Consider the following 17389-nt stretch of genomic DNA (forward strand, 5'->3'; position numbering starts at 1 on the left):
CGTGTGGAAATTCTAAACAAAATTTATGCACGGTGACATAAAGTGCGAAAAATTCTCGGTCAAGTATGGGTGAATATATCCAAAAGCTCCAGACAACCCAATTTCATAAGTAATCACGCGTTCCATAAGTGTTTACCTCTCGTGTCACTCGCGACACGTGTGCCTCAGGTTAGCCACGTCTGTTCTAAATTGTACAGTTATATGTTTAAGTGACTTTCTAAGTCTGAAAATATAACTTATTGTTCAGTTTGGGTGTATTTCACTAATTTGCTTTAACAATAAGGTATTTATTTCAGGTAACCCCAGCTTTTCAGCAATGTTTTAGGGAGTCCTGACAGAGGCAGGGGTTAATAAAAACAATCAAACACTTCACGTGGAGAGGTTAATAACCACACTCTGCTTCCAATCAACATTTGTTCCTCAGTGGCTCACAAAATATCACAAGGCACCTACACCTTTAACAACCCTAAGTTTTATTTTTGTGGAATATGTTTTTGTTTGAGTCGAGGACGACGTGTAAGGTACTAAGGCATTAAACAAAAAACGATCCGCTATTATTATACTACTGTTGTAAGAGATTTTATTGCACTAAAATAATCTTTGTTTATTAAGGTCTGAATTTATCATTCTTTAGCGAATTTAAAGTTCGAGTACATATGGCTTTTTTTTTTAAAAAACAATGGAATCAAAGGACTCAATCTCTAGCATGATTGGTCCGGCATGGCCAGGTAGTTAAAGCACTCCACTCATAATTCGAAGGTCGCGGGTTCGAATTTCTATCACACCAAACATCCACGCTCTTTCAGCTGTGGGGGCGTTATAATTTTACGGTCAATCCCACTATTCGTTGGTAAAAAAGTAGCCCAAGAGTTAGCGGTGGGTGGTGATGACTAACTGCCTTTGCTCTAATCTTACACTGCTAAATTAGGGACGGTTAGCGCAGATAGCTCTCGTGTAGCTTTGCGCGAAATTTAACAACAAAAACCTCTAGCGTGATTATATTTCCCACACCATTATTGTACTTCCAGAAGCTCTCTATATATATATATATATACATAAAATACCCGAATTCCTCTCTGTGACGCTCTAAATCACCTGGCCTCTCAATGGCACATCGGTACGTTTGTGGACTTTCAGTGCTAAAAATCAGGTTTCTATACCCTTGGTGAGCAGAGCACAGAGAGTCCTATATGCAGCTTTGCGTTTAACAACAAACAAAGTGTATTTCCTAAATTTATAGAATACATTATGTATCAAAGTGCTTCTTTTCAAGAGTACATTTGAAGAAAAGTTTTTGTATGTGCTGAACAATCAATTTAAGAAGAAACAAAATGATTAAAAACGAAATTGTTACTTTTTTTTCTGAGGGAATTTCATGGGCGAAAACAGGACTTCCTCCGTCGACTGATTAAAATAAATATCTTGAAGATAGAAACATGACGAAATAAAAAACGCATGTCGAGGGGAACGTGTTTGAGTATCTATTTGTTGTTGTTCAGTATATGCTTTTGATTTTACTATTTCTAATTAACACTGTATACATGCATGATTTTATTGTACCATGTCGAATAAATTGATTTATATTGAATTGAATACATCCCCATTGGCACTAATAGAAACGACAACTGTCAAAAAACACTCACTTCAGTAGCCTTATTTTCTTGCACTCAGTATATAATAAGGAATGATTACATCTACTGGAAAAAAAAATCCGCGGTTATTTGGTGAACTTGACACTCTGTTGTACTAGATGCGCCCATTTGTATCGAAACTCAAAACAGTTTTGCCAATAATGTATTGCAGTGACTTTCCTTTGCTTATAAATAAACGCGATGTAATTTTTCGCCTTGAATTAACACACGGAATGACAAGAAAAAAAGGTTATAAACGACCCACTAGACAATTATATTGAATGTACGCTATTATCTCATGGATTGGGTTTGACTGCACATTTTATGTTTATGGAAGAACTGCCGTTGGAATATTTCAATCGGCATTTGCTAGTGAATTAATAAAATCATGCTTTCCTGTTTACAACCGAGATAAGCTGTTGACTGTCAAGCAATGGCTATTTGAAGGCAGTTGTTCAGTTGAAAATATTTTTTGGTACTTGGTGCACTTCAAAGGCCTATCTAATCATTATTTATCTCAGCCTGGCAGACATATTCTTTTTTGATTAGTACTCTTATGCATTTTTAAAAATCAGAGGAGCTTATTTTACCTATGTTCTTGCAGATTTAACATGATATAACTAAATTTCCAAATTTATAGAGTTAAAGACACTAATCTCCTATAAAATTATGTTGTTGTTTTTTGCATATGTAAATAAATACAGTGTTTCATGTAGGGCGTTTATAAAGTTTCCAATCAATGTCAGAAACTTTTGTTAACTATTATAAAACACGTCGAGATATTTTTCTTCTACTTTCTGATCTAAGTTCCATGACCTCAAAATCCTTTCTTTTTGTATACGGTTGTGCAGCTCAACTATGATAGTTTATTATTAAATGTCTAGTAAGAAATCTTCAATATTTCGTGCCCATAAATTACTATACCCTCTTTCACAATGTGCAGTAACTTTTTCCTTCACTTTGCACAGGTTAGCCTAACAGCTTTGGGACGAATGGCGTGTGTGATAGGAGAAATTCAGCGTCCTCTAGTAGTATGGAAGTTAGCATTTTCGGTAAAATATTTTTTCTAAATCTGCATAATACATTATTCTTTGTCATAGAACGTGGAATAATTATAAAAGTAACACTGCAAAATTTTCAAAAGAGGTAGACATGTTTTAAAATACCTGAATGCCATTATAACATGATTAAGTTAATTAGGGTTTTCTAAGAATCTGAGAGTTGCGGGTTCGCATCCCCGTCGCACAAAACATGCTCTCTTTTTCAGCCGTAAGGGCGTTATAATGTGACGGTCAATCCCACTATTCGTTGGTAAAGAATAGCCCAAGAGTTGGCGGTGGGTGGTGATGACTAGCTGCCTTCCCTCTAGTCTTGCACTGCTAAATTAGGGATGGCTAGCGCAGATAGCCCTCGAATAGCTTTGCGCAAAATTCAAAAACAAACTAAGAACAAATAAATATATTCATCATTGATCCACGCGTGCAATGTTTATAATATACTCTTCAAAAAAAGAAACGCAAAAGGAATATTTTGTTTATTTTAAAGAGAAATATATGTAATAACGTTACAAGCTCGGAGTATGTGATGTTACACGTGTTAAGGCACTGATTGTTAGACCAAAATGACAATAAAAGTTGTGCACTTTGAAAACGGAGGAAAACAACGGATTTTTCGCCAAAACGCATTCGTGTCCAATATATTTGTTTGAGAGATCTGCATGTTCTGCAAGTGCAACATGTACAAAATCCCTATAAAAGTGACGGGTTCTCGGTTTCCATAGCTCAGTATTAAGCCACCGACACGCAATACAGTTACGCCAAGACTGACTGAAGCACAATGCAACAACGCCATTGGTCGCTTGGAAGCAGGCGAATCTCGATCAGATGTTGCCTGAGCTGTGAATGTCCACCCAACCACCATCACAAGGCTATGGAATCGTCACCAACAACATGGATCAACTCGTGACCTTCCACGATCTAGCAGACCTCGTGTGACCACGCCCGCACAAGATCGCTACATCTGGTTACGTCACCTTCGGGATAGGGCCACCACTGCGACGTCTACTGCCTCAACCATACCAGGGCTGCGTAGGATTTCCGATCAGACCGTACGCAACCGTCGACGAGATTCTTAGGCCCCATGTGCAACCCATCATGGTGAACGTCAACGACGTTTTTCAACATGACAACGCCCGTCCTCACACAGCCCGACTCACCACTGTCTTTTTGAGACACCACAACATCAACGTTCTTCCCTAGCCCTCCAGATCACCAGATTTAAACCCCATCGAACATCTTTGGGACGAGTTGGACCGACGTCTGCGACAGCGACAACCTCAACCGCAGACTCTACCTAAGCTTGCAGCAGCTTTGCAGGCTGAGTGGACAGTCATTCCATAGGATGTGATTCGTCATCTCATCGCTTCCATGGGCAAGAGATGCCAAGCAGTTATTGATGCTCACGGGGGGCATACTCGTTATTGACGTTGAGTGACGTTAAACTTCAACTAGTGAGCGTGGACTTCGCCTTTGCAGACTTTGGATGTTTAGCAGTGAATGTGCAAAGTTTCACACATGTCATACAGAACTACCCGGAATAAACTTGTTAACAATTTGTCTCAAATTTTGCCTTTTGCGTTTCTTTTTTTGAAGAGTATAGTAACTCAAACCTAGTAGCTTGTAGGCTAAAGTTTGAGATTCGCTTCCTCCCGATGTATATAGCACAGATAGCTTATTGTGTAACATTGCGCTTAAGTCTCCTGGAGGACCAACAACAAGTCTACATACCCACAACTCTAATATCCGGGCTTTGATTCCCACTAATGAACCAGGTGGCTAAGGCGTTCAACTCGTAATCTGAGGGTCGCAAGTTCGAATTCCCGTCACACCAAACATGCTCTTCCTTTCATCCGTGGGGGCGCTATAATGTAACGGTCAATCCTACTATTTGTTGGTAAAAGAATAGATCAATAATTGGCGGTGGATGGTGATGACTAGCTGCCTTCCCTCTAGTCTTACACTGCTAAATTAGGGACGGTTAGCGCAGATAGCCCTCGTGTAGCTTTGCGCGAAATTCAAAAACAAAACAAACAAACAATTAAGGCTCATTCCAGGGTGTGTGAACTGACAGTTTATCCTTTGTGCGCATGCATTCCCAGTGAAGTTTAATGTTCCAATTATTGAATAAATAATCTATTTACACAACAAAAATAATTACTTTCAAATATTGTACAAGTTTTTCGATGAAAACGTCTTGAAAATTATTGCTTCTCTACTCACAATAAACTGGCCGAGCTCAAGAAACAGACCCTGAACGATATGTTCTGGGTTTCAATAGTCGTAGTTGACAGAGCACAGATAGCCTATTGCGCTTCAAAAGAGACAAACACACACGCGCGCGCAGGACACCATAATCATGACATAACAGAAAAATGTATTTATTGTAAAAACATCAGCGCTGCTTGAGGTTAAATTTCAGAAGCAAATTATTGTTGAGGTCAGTCCAAATAAACTGTTTAATTTTTTTTAAATTGAAAATACAATAATATGTATCCTATCATTGGATTGTACCGCGACTTCACAGCACAGACAGTAAAGTCATAAAACTGATATGTCTACTGTCAAGTTGTTATGTTCCTGGAGGAGTCGCAATTAACTCCTCCTTTTCCCACAGTAATGGGTTTATTCACTTACGATCAAGTTACGGATATGACCGAGTGATTAGCTAGCTTTCTTACACAGTGAAATCGATAGTTCATGGTTCATCAAACTTTTCAAAAAGATCTAACGTTAGGTCGTAGAATCATAGTATAATTTATTTATTAACAGTATTAAGCCCATTAAAGTTTAGCTCTAACTAAACTAAAACAAAAAAAATGCACACAAGTTATAGTTTTAATTTATCACTATTGATTACAGGCCATGCATAATAAAGGCTTAACTCATGTTAGGCCTAAGAGTGGGCATAATTTCAGTGACTGAGATTACAAAACTTTTGTCATTAGTTTAGCACTCCAATACTTAAATAAGTGCTTTTCCAATAAAGGTATTAATTTAATCGCAAACGTTTTGCGATTTTTGTTAGTTTGATAATAATATTTTACTACCATCCCTGTTGATTTGAATTTTTTTCTTGTAGAAATGTTTCCCTCGTGATGACTCACAAAAAATTAAAAAATTCTGGAAAGTAAAGTTCTCAAGAATGTATTCATAAAGTTGCCAATTTGGCCTAAAGTAGTAAACATGTGATATCAAGTTATTTCAACAGGTAATACCATCGCCTAAGCTATTATTACTACATTGTTGAGGCACGTGATTACATAATTAAAAATCTATTGGTTGGTTGGTTGGTTTGGTGTTTCATGGCGCAAAAATTCTATTGACACTCAACAAGTAGTGCCTGACATAATGAAATGGTTTCTTATAACAAAAGTTGAAAAACGGCGCATTTATTACGAACATATCCAGGCTCAGGTTGATATCTGAAATATAAGCAGTATTTTGGTTGTTTTACCAGAATGGTTACAAATATGCGTCATAAATATAGGTATCGTTGTGCAGTGGAAGCTTTTAACAGTTATAAACAAGTTAATTCTCGAGAATATGGGTGTACAGATGTAATTTGCGGTGTACAAACATAAAAAGATGGAAGGCGAAATGCAGTTTACAAACATTAAAAAAATGGACGTATATAATAAGTAGACTTGAATGCCAGTATATAATATTTTGGTAGTTTATTTAAGTATAACATTCGTCAAATATGTAATTAGTGTATAATTTAAAATATTGACAAATATTGTAAACTGTATATTTATTGTCATTTTAGATCGCGTAAGGCGTGCGACTCGTAATCCGAGGGTCGCGGGTTCGCGACCACGTCGCGCTAAACATGCTCACCCTCCCAGCCGTGGGGGTGTATAATGTGACGGTCAATCCCACTATTCGTTGGTAAAAGAGTAGCCCAAGAGTTGGCGGTTGGTGGTGATGACTAGCTGCCTTCCCTCTAGTCTTACACTGCAAAATCAGGGACGGCTAGCACAGATAACCCTCGAGTAGCTTTGTGCGAAATTCCAAAACAACATCATTTTAGATAATTCTATTGTCAGTAATTTCCGATGTGTAAAGAGGGACGTGGCTGTTTAAAATGTGATATTATTCATAATTATAACTTTTCAAACTGTTCTAGCATTTACTTGTTTCAAAGTAACATTGATAATTGTTCTTTCAGGACAAGAGTTGATCCAATGAAAAATATTAATCTCTTATTGACTGAAAAAGTAATAATCGAACACCAGTAGCATATAAATAAACGATAAAAAGTTATCTTGTTTTTCCTTTTCGAAGAATCGCCTCGAAATTCTAAGCACGTCTATTTTCTGCTTATCTCACGTATGCTAGATAGAACAACTACATGATCTGAATTTTATTTTTAAGTTTCAAGACACACTTATTTAATATAACTATTGTACAAGTTATTGAAATTTATCATTCATTTGTTGAATAGTGTTTACTCACACAGTGGTTACAAGCTGCATGTAACTATTTGTACATTAGGACTGTGTTTTCAAAAAAACGTGAATTCCATGTATGTAAAACATAACGACAGTGACAACATTGTATATTAATATAAATTACTCAATATATCTTTATAATGCCTAAGTCTAACATTGAAAATATAAACGATTAGAATTATTCTTGATTCCATTACCTATCTTATAAATTGACTGCGAAGGTTGGATGTGACGTACTCTTGTCAGCTTCCAACAAAACTAAATAGAACCTTCTTAAATACAAACTAAAATAGAATTTTATTTATAATCCGTGTACGAAAGAACGTTGGACACAAAGAACTACTAACGTCCATGAAAAAAAAAACACACAAACGTTTTTTACATAATGTCATCTGCTGCTATTTTCGCTTTAAGTAATGTTTTGTTTTTAACTAATTTACAGTCTTAATGTAAGATTACTTCTACAGGGTGGCCCGTAAGTCGCTACCCATCCATATGTTATTATGTTATACCAAGGATGAGTTGAAGGCAGCTGTTGTTGTGGCATTTAGAACAATAGCCCCTGCTATGTTGAGGAAAATGTCTCACAGAACATGGCGTCGCATAATATTATGCAGCGAGAATGAGGGACAGCACACAGATACACTGGATGGGTATGGACTTACGGGCCACCCTGTACAAGCTAGGTCTAATAACCTTCTCCGCTCTTTTCATGTTAGTTCAACCAATAGCAGATTACGTTTTTTCAATGTGTCTAATGGATGCAGCGAGTATATAGTTTTATGGGTTTTAACTCGTTTTAAATCATTATTTTCCATAAGCCTAAAACTTATTAGCGTTTAAATTTCTGCAGTTTCATGCATTCCGCATAAATGCATGTATACATAGTTCATTCGGTAAATTGTTTTTATTACTAACAGAAAGCAGTCTGTATTAATTAAAACTTACACTTAAGGGCTTGGTGATTAAGTCACTCGACTTGTGAAATTAAAATCAAATGAAGGTCATTGTGATGATAAACAAGTACTTTTATTTAATATTCTAACTGGTCTTATTGCTTCACTAGCATGATTAAAGGTCAAAGGTTGATTATCACTTATTCTTATTGCCTATTGTATGCCACTTAACTTCAATAAAACGTGCCTAACACGAGCGAGTGATTTATTACCAATGTTTATATTTCGACTGAACTATATCATTTGTATTTGGGGTTTTCGTTCTCTCATCTTCCCTTCACCCTTCCTTACCGCGATAACTTCGACTAATGGTGGGAAAATGTAGCAATACTTCGTGATCCCGTTGCTAAGCTGATGACGTCATTGTTTACTGCTTAGAGAAATGGAGGAAAGTCTAGAGTTCGGTCTGGAATGTGATTAATCTCAATATATGAAAAAATCTTGGGGAAAAAAATCATAAAAGCTCAATACCTCCACCCTAATTCAATATGGTATAATGCCCTGAGCCGCAAAGATAACGATATAGTTACAAAATAAAACTTCAAAAAAAAAAAAAGGTCGTTATAATGGAAACTATAGCATATATTCTTGCATCAATTGAAAAAACTTGTACGTTGTCTGACACTCGCCATTATTACGTTTGTACTCCCACATTGTTTTGAAATTTCGCACAAAGCTACTCGAGGGCTATCTGTGCTAGCCGTCCCTAATTTAGCAGTGTAAGACTAGAGGGAAGGCAGCTAGTCATCACTACCCACCGCCAACTCTTGGGCTACTCTTTTACCAACGAATAGTGGAATTGACCGTCACATAATAACACCCCCACGGCTGAAAGGGCGAGCATGTTTAGCGCGACTGGGATGCGAACCCGCGACCCTCAGATTACGAGTCGCACGCCTTAACACGCTTGGCCCTGTACTCCCACATTAACCCCTTTAAAACTTAAACATAAAATAAAAGATATCAACAGCAAATACATAGATAAATAAACATCGCTACATACTATGTTTATCCAACGCAAAATCACAGATTTTGAATAAAAATAAATAAATTATATTATTACTGTTATCTTTTACATGTATTTCACTTTGAAGACTGGCTGTGGAACTTTTGAAGTTGTATTCATGATCTATATCTATCCAGTTGAAAACTAAGATTTACGGTTTTAAAAATGTTTTTCTATAAATAAATTCATAAAAAAGAGACGCTAAATAATCACACAACCCACATTTTTATACACATAAGGGACTGCACAACTCACAGTTTTGTATGGATAAAGCTTTACACAACCCACATTTCTGTACAGATAAGGAACAACACAAACCAGTTTTGTATAGATAAAGCTTTACACAATCCACATTTCTGTACAAATAAGGGACCACACAACTCACAGTTTTGTATAGATAAAGCTTTACACAACCCACATTTCTGTTCAGATAAGGGTCCACACAAACCACAGTTTTGTATAGATAAAGCTTTACACAACCCACATTTCTGTACAAATAAGGGACCACACAACTCACAGTTTTGTATAGATAAAGCTTTACACAACCCACATTTCTGTTCAGATAAGGGTCCACACAAGCCACAGTTTTGTATAGATAAAGCTTTACACAACCCACATTTCTGTTAAGATAAGGGACCACACAAACCACAGTTTTGTATAGATAAAGCTTTACACAACCCACATTTCTGTACAGATAAGAGACCACACAAACCACAGTTTTGTATAGATAAAGATTTACACAACCCACATTTCTGTACAGATAAGGGACCACACAAACCACAGTTTTGTACAGATAAAGATTTACACAACCCACATTTCTGTACAGATAAGGGACCACACAAACCACAGTTTTGCCAGTTGGTAAGATCATGCTATATTTGTTGTTAATCATCGAGCTACATATGGGCTATCTGTACTTTGCCCACCACGAATACTAAAATCAGGTTTATAAAATTATGTGTAGAACATATCAGATCCCATTCATTAGACAGATTGTTACAAGTATCCAATGTAGCACTACTGTATACAATATGCTCAACGTTACATAGTGCACGTTGCACAAGGTGCCTCTTTCTTGCTACTGATTGTCATGTCCTACCTCACGTGGAATCTGTTAAATAGTTAACTTTACTGAAGGTATGCCTCGTATCGCTGTATGTCACATCCTACTTCATTTGAAGTCTGTTATGTAGTGCACGCTAAAGAAAATAACTTGTTAAAATGGGCAAAGAACACACTAGATGTTTATCTTAACTTGCATTCATACCATTGTACTCTTAATACGAAAGATCTGCTGTACATAAAAATAATGTACAGCTATCTTTTTTTTTTTAAACATGTTCCATCTTCTTTCACATCTTGCGTACATGAATTGTAACAGACAGACGCACTGCACATGAAAGAATCTACCAGGTACACCCACAAGACTCGTTGTTTCTTTAATAGTTAGTTCAGCAGAGAATTGAAGTGTGTTCATTTGTTCTTGTACACACACAAACTGGGTCTTATTATTATATACTAAATACACTAAACTTTAAGTTTAGGTAATTAGACTTCTACACGCAACTACCTAAACTGATAGTTTTCATCTTTTCTAATCTGTGTATTACATCAAAAATAAGGACTGAAATATAGCAATAAGTCTCCTAATTTGATCCAACATAGAATCTGAAAGTGAAAAACGTTTAAAAAAGTGTATTATATTACATATTTTTTGTTGTGTTCAAAGCAAGTTTGAATTATATTTTTCAGTTACAAAAGTAATTTAAAGTAATTACTATTGAATATACAAATTTCATTTTCCTTATTCTTTGGCATAAATTCTAGCTTTCATTTATCTTTGAAACTTTTTTATTGTTTATGCATATCTTCAACTGAATTTATTAATTAATTGATTAATTAATAATACACAAGTATTAATAAGTTGATGATTTGTAATTTTTACATAACTAATACATATACTAGCTTATTAACATGATACAATACGATAGGTAACATCCCAAACTGTATATCCAATCAGACCAATTGTTCTATAAGCATCTTCCTGCCCGTTGTTCAGATATAAACACTTTTCACCATTGGTATTTGGGGAACGTTACTTGTCCTTCAATAGTTATGTTCTCTATTCTTCTTACACAAATTAAAATAATTTTGTTCACTTGGCTGACAATCAAGGAATTAACGAACAGCTACTCCTGTTTCACGAGTCCAGTTCATTCAACTGTTAAAATTTTATTATACATACAGATATCATCAATACATTCAATCAAGGAAAAAAGTCATTTATAAGATAATGTTTATGGACTTGCATTGTACCCTGATACATTATGTTTTTGCTAATAGTTAACATTTTTTTCACAATTTTAGAAATTATTTCTAATTAATTTTTCTATCATTAGCTTTTAATTTTTAAAATTGTGGCTAAACAAAATAACCAAACAACAGGTAAACAAGTAAATGAATAACAATAAAAACCCAATGTAAAGCTAAAACTAGCAAATCTCTTCTTGTTACTGATATATGTTTCATATTTCATTTACTATTCTAAACAATCCTGAAAATATTCTGCTAATAAATGTTCAGCAATCAGATACTGCTAGCCTTGAGATTCAGTATGTTCCCAACAAGGTTCAAAATTAAATCACTTTTGAAAACTAAATTGCCAGATGACTCATTTATTTCGAATTTTGTGCAAAGTCACACAAGGGCTATCTGCCACTAGCCATCTCTAACTTAGTAGTGAAAGACTAGAGGGATAGAAGCTACTTATAATCACCCACCACCAACTTTCGGGCTACTCTTTTACCAGTGAATAGTGGGATTGACTGTTGCATTATATTGCCCCCACAGCAGAAATGGCAAACATGTTTTGTGAAACAGGGATTCAAACTTCAGATTGTAAGTTGAGTGCCTTAACCATCTTACCAGGTGACTGAAAAAAATGTTATTCTTCAATTTTATTCCAATTTTTTGTAATAAAAAACAACAATACTATTAATGAAAAATATATAACTATTTCATAACACTTAATTTCTAACGAAGTATTTCATTAAAAATACATATATAATTTTTTTATAAATTATACAAATCAGAAAATAACTGCTTACAAGTTCATATTTACTTATGACTATTTTAAGTAATGCTTGAACTGTAGCACAACCATTAATCCTCTAGATACAAGTTGGTCACAGCGTAGTACTTGTCAATTTTTTTTTTTAAGAGAAACATATTCAAAATTTAGTCAAGTTACTTTGTTATTAATGTATGTCCAAAAAACTTGGTATTACAATGTAATTTGTAATTCAACTGTCACTTCTTTAATTTCAAAAGGAAATATTAAAGTAAACCCTTAATCTTCACTTTTATGTATCATGTAATATTTCACTGCTCCAAATTATCCATTTCAGGGTTTTACACCCCCTATGATATTTTCTGAGAACTTACCAACTTGCTTTAATTAGTTACAGGCTGAAACTTACATGCTACACCCCTCCTAGTACACGTTGTATTTAAAAAAATGTAAATAAGTACCTTTGACATTTGTTATTGGACTATTTATAGCCAATAGAAAGAAAATATTTTAACTTTTTGCTTTCCTTATGAGTTTATCTCATTCTCATGAGAGCAGCTAGAAATTCAGTTCAATTATAATAATTTTAAGACATATTTTCTTTGTTGTACATTAATTGTTTACCTCTAAGCTGCTTATTTAAAATATATAAAAATTAAATAAGGTACTGGAAACATTTCTATAAAAAAAAAGAGAGAGTTCACTTTAATGAAGACTTAAAGAACAAAAACATACAGGACATAAATATATACATATATTGTATGTATATTGTTCATTTATTGTCATAACTAAAATATAAAAATATACATACAATATAAGATATTATGTATATATTTTTGTCCTGTACGTTTTTGTTCTTTAAGTCTTCATTAAATAGTGTGAGCACTTATTACAAACATAGTATGCTAATGGTAACTTGATGTATTTAAAAAAAACTTCTCCACTTAAATTATTCATTTTGGCACCAATAAATGTGGCAATAAACCTACAGGAGATATAACTTGTAAAAATTGTCTATAACAATGTATAGTTATTCTAGAATGAAAAAATGATAGTTATTTTTTATGATGGTTAAAAAGTCAGCCCAATGGACAAAGCCCTGTATACTCTGTTATGGTAGAGAAAATAACAGATAAAATAGAGTTTTACCGACACTAAACTTTTGACATTTAATTTATGATATTCTAGAATCTAGATGTTATGCTAGTGAAATTTGAAAACTGTAAAATGAAACAAAAGGGAATCCTCGATAGCACCGACACATGAAATTAATTTAGGCAGGGTAATAGTAAATTAATCTATGAAATCTGTTTTTCTTTTTATTATCAATATTTTTGTGTGTTGCCAATACCAAGCATGGGTGTGCCTTACACTCATTTCAGTTTTATTATTCCTAAGGACCTCTATAAGCCTGCCCAGAAACTGAAATTCTTTTAGCAGGATTGGAATAAATTAATCTATGAGACTTTGAGTGTGGAAAAACACATCAAAAGGGTTTGACCTCTTGAGTTCAAAACTGTGATTAGCTCTCAAATCGGTCAAGAAATGATGGAGCTATGACCTGAAAGTTTGTACTTAAAAAAAAAATCTCAGAGCCATTCTACGAGCCACTATGCCATGGCTAAAAATAAAGTATTTTTAACCTTAGCATGAAAATCAACTTGCATTAAAACCAGTTAGGGTCTGACTCCAAATATGTACATGCAAGTCTTTAGCAAAAACAATTAGTTATATAATTTGAATTTTGGTGTTCAAAAACGTTTATTAAAAGCTTTTCAAATTTCATAAAGATACACTCATTACATTCAAAGTAATAGTGTGTAAACTTTCATCGTTATATGATGTTAGTTGAGCTTAAGTAAGATTATATATTCAGATTCCCCTTTCAACTATTATTTTACTATATTGTTATCCCATAAAAACTTTACAGCTCAGAAAAGTGAATTTTTTAAGTCCATTATGATTTTCTCAGCTTTCTCAAGAGTAGTTTCCTCCTGTTAAAAAAAATGTACATATGTACTAATTATATACATCTTTTTCTTAAATGAAATTACTTCAAAACAGTAGTTTACATGGTACAACATAAACACATCTTCAACTACAAGTAATCCTGCATCTCTAACCACTCCTGCACAGAAGAGAGAGTTTCCAAATTGAAAATGCCATTTCTTTTAATCCTCCCCTTTTTAATGCTTATGCCTCCAAAATTCAGTAAAGCTACTGTAACATATGTGCAAAAACGTAATGACAAGAGATAGTTCTAATTGCACTAGACCAATGCTTCCCAACCTTTTTTGTTGCAGTATCTCCCTTCAGTAAAGACTGAACACTCGTGCCCCCCTCTAATAAATGTTTAATACAAGTACTGAAAGTGACACTGAAAAAGATATGCTCAGCAAATGGGCAAGAAGCACTAGGGTAGGTGTTGCTTGCCACAAACACACTCACACAGTGGTTTTTGCTGAAACGTGCTTAAAGGAAAACCCTATTTCTTATGGTTAAATTTTAATATATATAACTATGAAACCCTCAAAACTTAACTATCCACTTCATGCTAATCTCTCAAAGTTTAATGTCTACCCCCTGAATTTTAAAAACACCCACCACTAGGAGTAATACTGTCCAGGTTGGGAAATACTGCAGTAATGTATTCAATGTTACATTTACCTCAGAAGTACTTTCCACAGAAAAATATTTTCTCAATTCTATATCTGTTGCCAAATTCTCTGTTGGCATCATACTTTTTCTGCTCTATCCTAATGTTTGTATTGAATTGTATAATTATGTACATTTTTCCTTCATTTTCTGTTTATGATGACCTTATTAGATGTATATAACAATTTCAAGTTAATTATGGTGCTAATGTTAATTTTACAAACAACAGAATATTGAAAGTGTTTACATAATTGTGTGAATCATATGTTGTGTTGTTCAATTGTTGTATTAACATGTTGTGTTACAAGAACTTGTAAGTTTTTCTTTAATATGATTACATTATAATATATTGTAATGTGTGGAAATTTTTAGGTCTCAGTCCTAGTATTTACACATACGTGACCAAAATGTAGTTCAAGTAAGTTAGTTAAATGAGAGATATAGCCAGATAGATCTAGACTAAGGACTTGTGAGTTTAGCTATAAAGAGCATATAATGGTAATTTTTTTTTTTAAGTAAAATTATCACAGGTTATATTGTAACAACAGAGTAGAGAAGAATAATTGTCTTGTGAATTATGTTCTGAAGTAATTGAATAAACCTGTGTGTACTTTTGATAAAAAAAACAATTATTTAAGCTCAGGATATAACTGTGGTAACCAATGGTTATAATACTGAATTTTGAAGTAGAATTATCACAGACTGTATTTTAATAATAGATTAGGGAAAAATAATTCATCTTGTGAAAGTGTGTTATAAAGTAACTGGATCACTTTGTGTAGACTATGGAAATAAAAGACAATTATTTAAAGCCCTGGGTGTAACTGTAACAACAAATAATGTAATACTATTTGTATATACATTTGACTTGTATTGATACATATATGATTTTAAAACAAGCTCATTGTGTTCTGTTTGTTTATTGTTGAAATTTATTAAAAAAAATAGATATATACTGTAAAGAATTTACACATGTTAAACCTGACATACCTCATTTTACAGTGTACTGCTTTTGTCCAAACTATTCTTGCCTTATCCCTTCTCAAATAATTCTTTCAAGTTTTGCCATCAATGGATTATGCTTTCATTATTTTATACTCATGTTGTTAACTATGAACAATATTTTTTAATTTTTTTTATAGAATATTATACCAGTTTAGGCTTGATTGTGAATCACATAGTTTTCAACTGAAATGTAAGTGTATATACACACATATACATATAAATATGAAAGTTTCATATAATTGCTGAGCTTATTTTGTATGTTTAGTAATATTTAACCTATATTTGTACAAACTAATATGTCAAATACTACATTTTTCTAATAAAACTATCTATATAAACTTTTTATAGCAGTTAAGGCACAATTCAACTTTACTAGATTAATTAGGTAAGGTTTAAGACACAAAGCTCTTGGTCTTATAAACATTGTGATGTTTTTAAATAATTTTAAGTTAACTTGTAACAACTTCTCATTTAAGTTTTTTGCATAGACTACCTGCTTACACAATACATATCACAATTCATAGTTCAACTTTATATATGTAGTCAAAATAATCTGATTATAACTTATTACAAAAGTTTTAACACTTGTTTATTAAAGCTCAGTTATTATATACTCTTTAGCATTGGTACAGGTTGTTTCCTTTGTTACAATTTACTTACCTTACAAAAACAGAAACGGATAAAATTCTCTCCTAAACTTTTGTGTTCATTGGAATAAAATGAACTGACTGGTATACCTTGCAGTTTCTACAAAGAACAAAAATACTAAAGTTTCTCAGTAATTAATTTCAGCTACACTTTTTATACCTTAAATACAAATTTTACATTTAACTATAGAGCTGTTTGGTGAATAACAAAATTTCTCAAGAGCAAACTTGTGCATCTGATAAAGAAGTCACGAACAGTATCTAATTATATGGGTTAAAAAACAAACAAACTAACTTCAACCAGATTGCAAGAATTACAATATCAGTCTGACAAATACAAAAATAAATACCCCACAAGACCTTTTTTCTTATATCTACTTGATGGATAACTCTACATTAATTATTGCACAAATATATGTGATTTGCTAGCAGGTATTAAACAAATATTTTACAATTAATACTATTATAAAGATCAAATTTGCAACAAGCATCAATGAAATCTATAATTATGCTTTATTATTTACAGATAAATTATTATATAATACACATAATTGCTTTCAAGTCAGCATGTGTTCTAAAAGTTTATATACGTGTGTATATACAAAACATCACACTCACATGCTCGTACATATATATACAGAAATACATACAAATTAACATTTGCACTATAAATATGCAGTTGCAAAGTTAACAACAGAAGTAGGCTACATATTTTGAATAATTAATAACAGACAAGTTGATAAGAATTTTATTTCCAAAGTAATATCTAAAACACGTATCAATAAAAATAAAATCACTTTTTCAAAGTTCATCAAAAGTAGAGTCTGCAAAATGTACACTGTAATACATTTTCTCATAACAATTAATGCAGCTTATTCTAAACATAGAAATGTTTTAATAATATATATGG

At 33.3% G+C, this 17389-nt stretch overlaps 1 protein-coding gene and 1 long non-coding RNA gene across 7 annotated transcripts in view; one reads left to right on the plus strand and one right to left on the minus strand.

The window, feature by feature from the left end:
• The window catches only part of LOC143226515 (uncharacterized), a 67676-nt gene that overhangs the window by 10178 nt on the left and 40109 nt on the right, over positions 1 to 17389 (plus strand). Inside the window, exon 3 of one of the 5 annotated variants that reach the window (XR_013014662.1) lies at positions 297 to 562. The exons of the other annotated variants lie outside the window; for them this stretch is intronic. This is a non-coding gene — a long non-coding RNA (uncharacterized LOC143226515). Of the gene's footprint in view, positions 1 to 296; positions 563 to 17389 lie in introns of those variants that run through there. 5 annotated transcript variants of the gene reach the window in all.
• Positions 11301 to 17389, minus strand: part of LOC143226504 (kynurenine aminotransferase-like) — a 44941-nt gene continuing 38852 nt past the window's right edge. Inside the window, exons 12-13 of one of the 2 annotated variants that reach the window (XM_076457535.1) lie at positions 16493 to 16579; positions 11301 to 14166 (exon numbers count right to left, since the gene is read on the minus strand). In XM_076457535.1, the coding sequence (XP_076313650.1) occupies positions 14104 to 14166; positions 16493 to 16579 (150 nt within the window). In that variant the 3' untranslated portion in view covers positions 11301 to 14103. The remainder of the gene's footprint in view (positions 14167 to 16492; positions 16580 to 17389) is intronic. The other variant, XM_076457542.1, reaches the window with a different exon arrangement.

The sequence above is a fragment of the Tachypleus tridentatus genome, chromosome 1, assembly GCF_004210375.1.
Source record: "Tachypleus tridentatus isolate NWPU-2018 chromosome 1, ASM421037v1, whole genome shotgun sequence".
NCBI lineage: Eukaryota > Metazoa > Arthropoda > Merostomata > Xiphosura > Limulidae > Tachypleus > Tachypleus tridentatus.